We start from the raw sequence: 9,549 nt of genomic DNA, 5'->3' as shown, positions 1-9,549 counted from the left end.
CAGCAGTGCTGATTAAGTGTGGGGGAGATATCTGCAAGGTCTTGGCTGGAGATTAACCCTGCAGAGGGAGGAGAAGGGAGTTGGCATTCCTCTTCCCACAGGAATGTTTGCTGCAGAGTCTGATCCCTTCTACAGCTCGTTAGCGTCCCTCAAAGGTCACTGGCTTGCTGGACAAGGTGAAGTAAGGATTTCCCTGGACAACCTTCATCAGACGAGGCTCTTTGCATCCCTAAGGGCTGGAGGCAAATGGTAGGGGGGAGCCAGCCCCTCACCATAAAGTAGACCAGCTCCCCACAGCTGGCGGGAAGGAGGTTTGGAGTCACACTGAGCAGAGAAGGAGGCCCAGGACATGGTGATGGATCCCAGGAGAGATGTAGAGATGGCACACGGTGGAATTGAAAACCTGCCCGATAGTCTCTGCCTTGTGAAAGGGGCTGGAGTGGGGCTGCCATTTTACTTATGTGTACCCTGGGCTCTTTTGGAAATCAACCGCTCAGCTGTGAACTAAGCATCTACGTGCAGCAGAGCCACGAGACAGGGCTCATAGAGGTGACACTGCTCTGTGTCCTGGGGGGTTCCAAAGGGTTAGTGTATTCAAAGTTATTCTGGCTGTTTGATGTATTCCGTGTGTGATGGGATAAATGTATTCGTTGCCTGCTGGAGGAAGTCGCTCTCCTTTCCTGGGATTTCTCATGTGGAAGGGCTGCTGGAGCCATGTGAAAGAGGAAACATCTTACAGATAAAAACATGGCAAAAAAAAAAAAAAATCAGGTTTTCCTTTTGGGTGTGGGCTTACTGCTTCCGAATTTCCCTTTGAAGCTGGAGCTGCTCTAGCAGGGGAAGGTGTCTGCCAGATGCACTGGGCACTTGATACCATGCTAACAAGTCCAGACAGGATCAGGAAGAGAGCAAGCTCAGTTCCTGGGTGAAGATAGCAGACAGATATGTCCTCCAGCCGGGCCCTTGTTCCCTTGCTGGGTTCCTGGTTGTCTTTCTATGAGGGTTTAGGTACACTGTGACACACAACTCCTCGCTTGCCTCCCCCATTCCCAGATGCCTGGGGAAGATATCCCTGTCTGGGTTGTCCACATGCCAACATGACATGGGACAGCTTCCAGGCGTGCAGAAGCAGGAGGGCACTGGAGACCTGCTGGTCCATAAAGACTGCTCTAGGGCTGGGGCGAACAGCAAAGACCAGCAGTCCCTCCTATTTGGGACATCCAGTTGTACCAGTCCCAAAAATGACTGCATAGATGAGATGGGCAGTCCCTGGCTTGTCTTGTTTAAGTGGTGTAGGTGCTGGCACTTGGCAGTGTGAAGCAATCACACTGAAGCATCACTTTTTCCTATCATAGCTCCTGGCAGGACAAACCCAGCACGTGCCTGGAAGGATGTTGTCTCTGGGAGGATGTAGAAGAAACGTGACGGGGAGGGAGTCATTGCACAAGGTTCCTGGGGTAGGGATGTGAAAGATAAGAATGAGCTTTTTGTGCTTATGGGAAGGTGAATAGGGTGAGAGCCAAGAAGAGAAGGATGGAGACAAAGGAGGAGACAAAGAGATGTAGAAGGAAGCAGAGGCTAAATCACAGAGGACCTGGAAGGAGTTAAGGGTGACGTGGAGATGCCCTGGAGCAACGCAAGCAGGAGGTGATTATAGAGGTCCAAGCATGGTAGGGAACAAGAGGACATTGACAGAACATGACATGGGGTCATTTAAGTATTACTGATTGGGAACCCTCTGCTAATTCCCTACTGTTTGTGTTTTGTCCTAGAGCACTAAATGAGAATATGGCCAATGGCATTGAAGATCTTATTGGGATCCCATTCCCGAACCACAGCAGTGAAGTTTTATGTGGTTTAAATGAGCAGCGGCATGACGGTCTCCTCTGCGATGTCATCCTCATTGTACAGGACCAGGAGTACCGGACCCATCGGTCCGTCCTTGCTGCCTGCAGCAAGTACTTCAAAAAACTCTTCACTACTGGCACTTTAACAGACCAGCCCTATGTTTACGAGATTGACTTTGTCAAGCCTGAAGCACTTTCTGCCATCCTCGAGTTTGCCTACACCTCAACCCTCACCATCACCACCTCAAATGTCAAGCACATCCTCAGCGCTGCCAAGATGCTGGAGATCCAGTGCATTATCAATGTATGCCTTGAAATCATGGAGCCCGACAGAGAGGTGGAAGAGGAAGATGACAAAGAGGACGAAGATGATGATGAAGATGAAGATGAAGATGAGGAGGAGGAAGAGGAGGAGGAAGAAGTGGAAGATTTTGTCAATCAGGAGAACCTAACCGATGTCCAAGAAGTAAGCTGTCACCAAAGCCCTTCTAAGTCTGATCTCACTGAAGAAGCATACACAGAAGCACCTAAAGACTTTCCAAATCACTACCCAGCTAACAACTCCTCTGGACACCTGGGCGTGATACGAGACTTCTCCATTGAGTCCTTGCTAAGGGAAAACTTGTACCCTAAGGCGAACATCCCAGAAAGACGGCCACCTCTTTCTCCATTCACCCCTAGCTTCTTCCCCCATCTGTGGAATGGTGATTTTAGCTCCTTCTCCCAGCTTGAGGAGCCACAAGTCGACAACAGCCCCTTGGATCTGGTGATCAAGAAGAGGAAGATCAAGGAAGAGGAGGAGAAGGAAGACCTGCCTCAGCCTCCTTTCCCTAATGACTTCTTCAAGGACATGTTTGCCAACACCCCAGCAGCTCCCTTAGGGCATATTAAGGCAGAGACTGACTATAGCGCTTATCTCAATTTCCTAAGTGCTACCCAATTTGGAGGAGTTTTTCCCCCATGGCCCCTGGAGGAAGAGAGGAAGATAAAGCCCAAGGCATCCCAGCAATGTCCCATCTGTAACAAAGTCATCATGGGAGCTGGAAAGCTGCCCCGGCACATGAGGACCCACACAGGAGAGAAGCCGTATATGTGCAATATCTGTGAAGTCCGCTTTACCAGGTGTGCGTTGGTCACCTCTGCTGTGCGAGGCGTGTGCAGGGAGGGTGGTGGTGGTGGTTGGAGGGTCCAAGTCATGAACCATGGCTAATTCCTAAGCTCTTTTTGCCCCCAAAAAGTAACCAAGAAAGCAGGGCATGATCTCTATCCCTTCAGAAAGACAAAAAAAAAAAAAAAGATCAAGCGAGGGTGGAGTAAGAAGACAAACCTACTGATTTTGGTGCCTTGTGGGTCACATCCACAGCTCACTCGATCCATCCCCTCACTGGACAAAAGCTTAGATAAGTAACAGGGGGTATGTTCAACCCCACCGTAGTTCACCACGGCTGGACTAGAGGGAGCTGGGAAACAGATGGTCAAGCAGCCAAGGAGGCTTCATCTCTAATGTGCTGGGAGATGTGTTGAGTTCAGAGGGCCATTTAGCTGCGGGATGTAATTACTTTGGGTTTTCTGGCATCAGTGTAGACCACAACAAAGTTGCACATGTTTAGACATGACAACGTCTGGGCTTTCCAAGGCTGGAGTTGGCCTAATTACAATACTTTACTAGTGATGTGGTGGTGGTCTCTTCCCCCCAGGAACAAGCATCAGAACAAGAGGAAACGGCCTCCAGTTGTGCCAGGGCAGATCGAGGTCGGACCTGAGGAGTAACTTCTTCCCTATTGGGCTCGTCCAGGTGTGGCCCAGGCTGCCCAGGGCAGTGGTGGAGTCCCCATCCCTGGAGGAAATTCACTTGTAGATGTGACACTTAGTGACATGATTTAGTGGTGGACTTGTCAGTGCTGGGATTATGGTTGAACCTAATGACCTCAAGGTTCTTTTCCAGCATAAATGATTCTATAAGTCATCACCCCAAACACTGGCAGCCCAAAAGCCTGGCACCTTGACTCCCTCTACGGTCAGTTGAAGGAGATCAGCACCCTCAGGCAGATGAGGAAAGGGGATGAGCAAAGGTGTCATCCCTGACCACAAAGAGAACCTGCAGGGCTTAGCAAAGGCAATTAACTTTTAGGAATCCCAAGTTAGGTGAGACTAGCCCCAACACGGGCTGCTCCAAGGCAGGCATGACTGTCCAGATCCCCCCCTGGTACCAGTTCCCAGCCTTTGCACCTCTCTTCACCCCAGCAGACGCCTGGATGGCAGTACATCGGAACGGGCTACACAGATCTAATGCTAGAGCTTGCAACCCTTCTCTGAAAAGCTGGGCAAATTTAATCGCCGAGCAGAGACAAGTAGATTCCTGGACTTGCTCTTGCTGGGTATAATTAATATCTAATGAGTACAATCTTTACCATAATAATAAAGCTTTCTGACAAGAGCATGGTATTTCAGCTCCTGGCTGCGCGTGAGAGAGAGAGACCGATTAGGCTGGGGCGAGCAAACCGGAGGAAAATAATATGCACAGTAGGCAAAGGCGAGCTCCTGACAATGGCCGGACACCTGGGGTGCTCCTGCATTCAGCCTGTCTTTTCTTCTCCCGTCCCTGGGATAATATTCGAGTGGAAGTTATGCAGATGATGAGGATTTGACCTGAAAATAAATTTCCATGCTCCCCTCCATTAACACAGTAGACACCGTATTATAATGCGCGGGGAGCGCCATGCCTCGGGCGGGCGTATGTGACGTGAGCCAGCTCACCCTGGTATTAGCAGGGGAAAGGCCACTGCCTGCTGATAATTCCTGCCCACAGGAATTTGGATTCGGCTCCTGCTGGTGCTGCATTCCCAGGTTAGCGCTGGGTTGTCACCTCCAGTCAGGTGGGCTCTGCTGGGAGGAGTGGGATGGGTTCATCCCGGTGAGTGTGGCTGCATCCCAGGCTGGAGGGGCCACCTGGCCAACCACTCCTTGCCAGCCCCCCCATCGCTGTCCTGGGTTGATGTTGCAGGTGCCAATTACTGATGAGGAAACAGCTTGGTTTGACCCATCACCAACACCTTCCCGTAATGAGAATAACAGAGCTGAGTCCTCCCAGAGGATTCCCAAAGTCCTTTACTATCAAGGGCAGCATTGTTGGCTTTGTTTGGGGAAGGTGAGGCACGGATAGATGTCAGTACTGACTCACATTCACTGCCAAGGTTAGCAGGAGGGTTCGGGTGGGAATTCAGGTGTCCCGACACCTAACACAGACAGGTTAAAGTGGCATCTTGGAGGTTAAAGGCTCCACGCAGAGATGGTCTAGTGTGCCCCACTACTAATGCAGGGTTAAACCCAACAGCTTCTACGTCCCCCTGTATGTTCAACAGCTTCTAAATACAAAACATAGTCATAGGAAGAAAATAATCACGAAGAAAATTGGGAGAGCAGTGCAGTCTGCCATCGTCATACACGAAAACAAAGCCGTTCGTTTGGGTCACCCCACACAGAGCTGAAGGCTGGAGGGTTTTTGCCTTCTCTAACATCCTGAGAAAAAGGGAAATATCAAAACATTGGTTTATTTTTAAATGTATTTGCAAGTATTTTGAATAGCAGTCAGCCATTTGGGTTTGTTTGGTTTTGGGGGGTTTTTAGCTATTTTCAGCATTATTCTAAGGTGAGAGCTCTCCTTTAGGGGAGTGATTGAGATGTAGGAAGAGATTACTGCCAGGATTTCCTGAATGCTGCCACTTACACTATGTGCTTTACATTTGGGGGGAATCCCATGCTTCCTAAAAGCACTGGACTCACACCCATGCAGCGAGCGGTGCCTTCGCTGGAGAGATGCAAGCCCAGACTCCTTGGGGTCCCCTGAGAAGGAGGGTAGAGGGAAGCAGAGGCTCCCAAACAGGTTTTCTGAATGAATCGGTCCTTTGTGTTATTCCTGCACTTGAGGAACTGTGGAGGAGCAAATTTACAGAGAAAATACACACAGGAAATATGTGTTCTTGGGTGGGGAGTCTCCCGACCTGCCCAGCAGATCCCTTCCCCTTCGCATCAGTGGGATCCCGCATCCCACATCCCGCATCCCACATGCACCTGGATCTGCTGTTCCCAACTCCCAGCGACATCTGATCACAGGAAGCCGGACTTCATTTAATAGCTCATTAATTTTTTTCCTTCAACAAAGGCTGCTCAGCTTCTAGTCTGCTGTTTTACCCTGCTAAAACACTGGTTAAAACTGCAAATATTTCAGCTTTTCCACCAAGGCAACCCTAGAGTGCTCAAGGAGAAACTGTTCCAACCAGAAAGGTTAACATTATTTGTTCCTATTATTTGTGTTGTGACAGCTCGCAGAGCCCTAATCGCTCTCCTAATGCAATTGAATTAAGGTTATTCACACACACGGAGCGTGGTTCTCCTTCGGAGAGCCTGCAAGCCTAGCTCCCACCTCACAAACCCCATGTTTCCCATGCTGCATCCTCCCCTGGGGGCTTCACCACAGTCGTAGCATCTCATCCCCCCCAGCCTCTGAGCTACTCCAGGTAGAGCCATAAAACCTCTCTTCCACCCCACCGAGATGCTGCCGGGGCAGGGAGGATTGAGTTTCTCCCCATCTGCTGCCGGAGATGGGTAATAGCCTGAGAAAAGCTTTGCCTGTATTTACATTATACAGTCCTGGCACGCTGCATGTTTATTAGGAAAAGCGATCCTGCTAGGTTAAACATTACACATATAGCTTTAAATTATATTATAGGTGGGGCTGGCAGCTCTGCTTTTCATTAACATCTCGCATTACGAGCCCCTGCACTCATCTGCTTACGGCTTCGCCGTGCGTTACCCGTTTGGGATGAAATTTTCCACGCAGCTTTGTCTGCTGACGAGAACTGATTTTTCAGCCCTTTTGGAGAAAAACTTGCCCATGTTAAAATCTTGGGATAACAGCATCTTTGAAAATTTCAGAGTGGGGAGCTGGGACCTGGCCATGGGCTTGGCATGGGGACCAAGAGATGCTTCTTTTCTCTCGCCCCCAAAATCTGCTTGAGTTGGAAACCTCACGTGACCTCGTTACAGAGAGGGAGCATCTCCACAGCCTGCGTTTCCCATGCAGAACCAGGCTGGGACCAGTTTCCTGAAGACAGTAAAGCATCACATGGTGAAGAAGTGACTCTCCTGCTCAGGATACTTCTACCCTTGATCCTGAGGGAGTGGTGCACAGGAATGCTCACCCCAGGGCTGCGCTCCTCATGGCGTGGCCAGCATGCTGGTCACATCACCAGACACTATTTCAAGATGCGCATGGGCAGAAATTAGTGCAAAGGCAGCACCTTGCAATATTTGATCTGCCAGCAAAAACAGATTTTGGGGCATTTTGGGGTGGTTTTTTTGCATGTTCATGTGTTTTGTATATAATCATGACATTACTCTACATATTCTACTTATTCTTACCCACTCTTGGAGGGATCATACCGAAACATTTCAGAAAACAGTATGAATTGTCCCACTTTGCTGTTTACTTACTTGAACTCTGCTGGTGCAGCCTAGGCAGAGCGCTTGGCTCAGTTCAGCTACAGTCATCTCCGCTTTTTATAACCCTGTGCCTTAGCTGTGATCTCTGTAGAGTGCAGAAGGCAGCACTTAGTTATTGGGAAAAAACAGTGACTGGTCTGCCAGCTTGGGAAAATAACTCTTGCTTTCAGACTTTTTTTTGTAAAAAAACCCCAAAACAAGCTGTATTTGTAAATAAGTGCCGTTGGAATGGCTATAACACTGTCTCACGGCTGTGTTTAAAGGTGTTCGCCAAAATCTGAGTGAGGCTGGATGTGTGCTGTCCTTGGAGGACATGGCAGGGACCAACAGCGCTGCCCGCACCTCCGCCTGCCCTACCCTGAGCCGTGCTCCGGCTTCAAAGCAAACCTCCGGAGACACCCAGTGGTCACTGCAAGGATGAAACGAGAATCAGCTCCAAGAGGGATTTAACTTCATAGAATCACAGCACCACAGACTGGTTTGGTTTGAAGGGACCTTCAGAGCTCATCCAGTCCAGCCCCCTGCAGGGAGCAGGGACATCTGCAACTAGGGCAGGTTGCTCAGAGCCCCAAGGGCCAACCTGACCTGCAATGGGGCCAGGGATGGGGCTTCTCCCACCTCTCGGGGCAACCTGGGACAGGGTCTCCCCACCCTCAGTTTCAAACATTCTTCCCTCCTCTCCCCTCTGCCCCCCGTCCAGCCGCTCCGTGTCTCTGCTGGGCTGAGGAGCCCCGAGCTGGCCCCAGCCCTGCAGGGGGGTCTCCCCAGAGCAGAGCACAGCAGAGGGGCAGGATCCCCCCCTCGAGCTGCTGCCCACGCTGCTGGGGATGAGCCCAGCACACGGGGGGCTGCTGGCCTGCCAGCGCGCGTTGCCGGCTGATAGCGGGGGCTGCCCCGACCCAGGGGCAGGACCTTGCCCTTGGCCTTTTTGAACTTCATGATGTTCACATTTAAGCAGCACTGCCCCACAAGATCAAATAATTTCCTTATTTGCAGACAGGAATTTAACCTAACTTATTTCAGAGGATTTTTCTGCAAATTAGGCTGTTTTGAACTGTCTGGGCTGCAAAATCCTGGTGTGGAGGACTGGGTGTATGTGACATTTAGGGACCGTCACTCCATGAAGGAGGAGGCAGATGCAAACGCCAGCCTGCAAGAGCATCCATACACCGGGGGAAGCCCTGGGATGAGCTCCCCACCTTCCCATGACCCTTCCTGCTCCTCATCAAAGCAGCAATCTCAACCACCTTCCTTCCAGCCCACACCCCACCTGACCAAGCACCTTTTCTTTTGCAGGCAGGACAAGCTCAAAATCCACATGCGAAAGCACACAGGGGAGCGGCCGTACCTGTGCATCCACTGCAATGCCAAATTTGTGCACAACTATGACCTGAAGAACCACATGCGCATCCATACAGGCATCCGGCCCTACCAGTGTGAGTTCTGCTACAAGAGCTTCACCCGCTCTGACCACCTCCATCGCCACATCAAACGCCAGAGCTGCCGGATCGCACGGCCCCGGAGAGGACGCAAGCCAGCAGCATGGAGGGCGGCTGGTTTGCTCTTTGCTCCCAGTGGCCCACCAGTGGAGAAGAGCTTCATGATGCCACCAACATTGGAGGAAATGAGTGGCCACCTTGGTGGTGCGGCCATGTGCCTTCCTGGCCCCAGCCCCAAGCACTTTTTGAGTGGTGCCAAGACCTCCTTCAGCCTGCAGGAGCTGGAGAGCCAGTTTGAAGAAACCCAGATGAAGCTCTTCAGGCGAGCCCAGATGGACATGGAGAGAAACGCAGGCATCTTCACCTTCACCCTGGGCCATAATGAGAATCTTGCTGCCCAACCCTTCTTCCCCCTCCCTGATCCTTGGAGCACTGGCTTCAGCAGCTTGGCAGGGCTTGGCCACGTGGCTCCCATCTCAGAGCCGAGCAACTAAACCCACACCCAGTCCCACCACGGGTCTGCTCCCTTCCCAACAGGGCAACCAGCTCCCTCGGAGTCCCCACGTGCCCTTTCACATCATCTGGCTCCCAAGAAGCTTTTCATCCCCTCGCCACCATGGAGTCTGGGACATGGGATCATCCTTGGGGTGAGTGGTGGGTGGGCAGGTGCTGCGCCCCATGGCCTCCGGCACTTTGGACTCCACAATGTACTTGGCTTTGGGGGCGTGGGGCTCTTGCTGCCCCATCCCGCCCCCCACCCC

The 9,549-nt window shown here is 51.3% G+C and overlaps 1 protein-coding gene across 1 annotated transcript; it reads left to right on the top strand.

Annotated features, from left to right (window-relative positions):
* The first annotated feature begins 1,788 nt into the window (after nt 1–1,788).
* Nucleotides 1,789–9,282, top strand: ZBTB7C (zinc finger and BTB domain containing 7C). The gene is made up of 2 exons (XM_010131980.1): nt 1,789–2,969; nt 8,646–9,282. Exons 1-2 carry the CDS (start codon nt 1,789–1,791, stop codon nt 9,280–9,282), a joined length of 1,818 nt encoding a protein of 605 aa, XP_010130282.1.
* The last annotated feature ends 267 nt before the right edge of the window (nt 9,283–9,549 follow it).

This window comes from Buceros rhinoceros, unplaced genomic scaffold (assembly GCF_000710305.1).
Source record: "Buceros rhinoceros silvestris isolate BGI_N320 unplaced genomic scaffold, ASM71030v1 scaffold11202, whole genome shotgun sequence".
Classification (NCBI taxonomy): domain Eukaryota; kingdom Metazoa; phylum Chordata; class Aves; order Bucerotiformes; family Bucerotidae; genus Buceros; species Buceros rhinoceros.
This window is presented reverse-complemented; position numbering and strand designations above follow the sequence as displayed.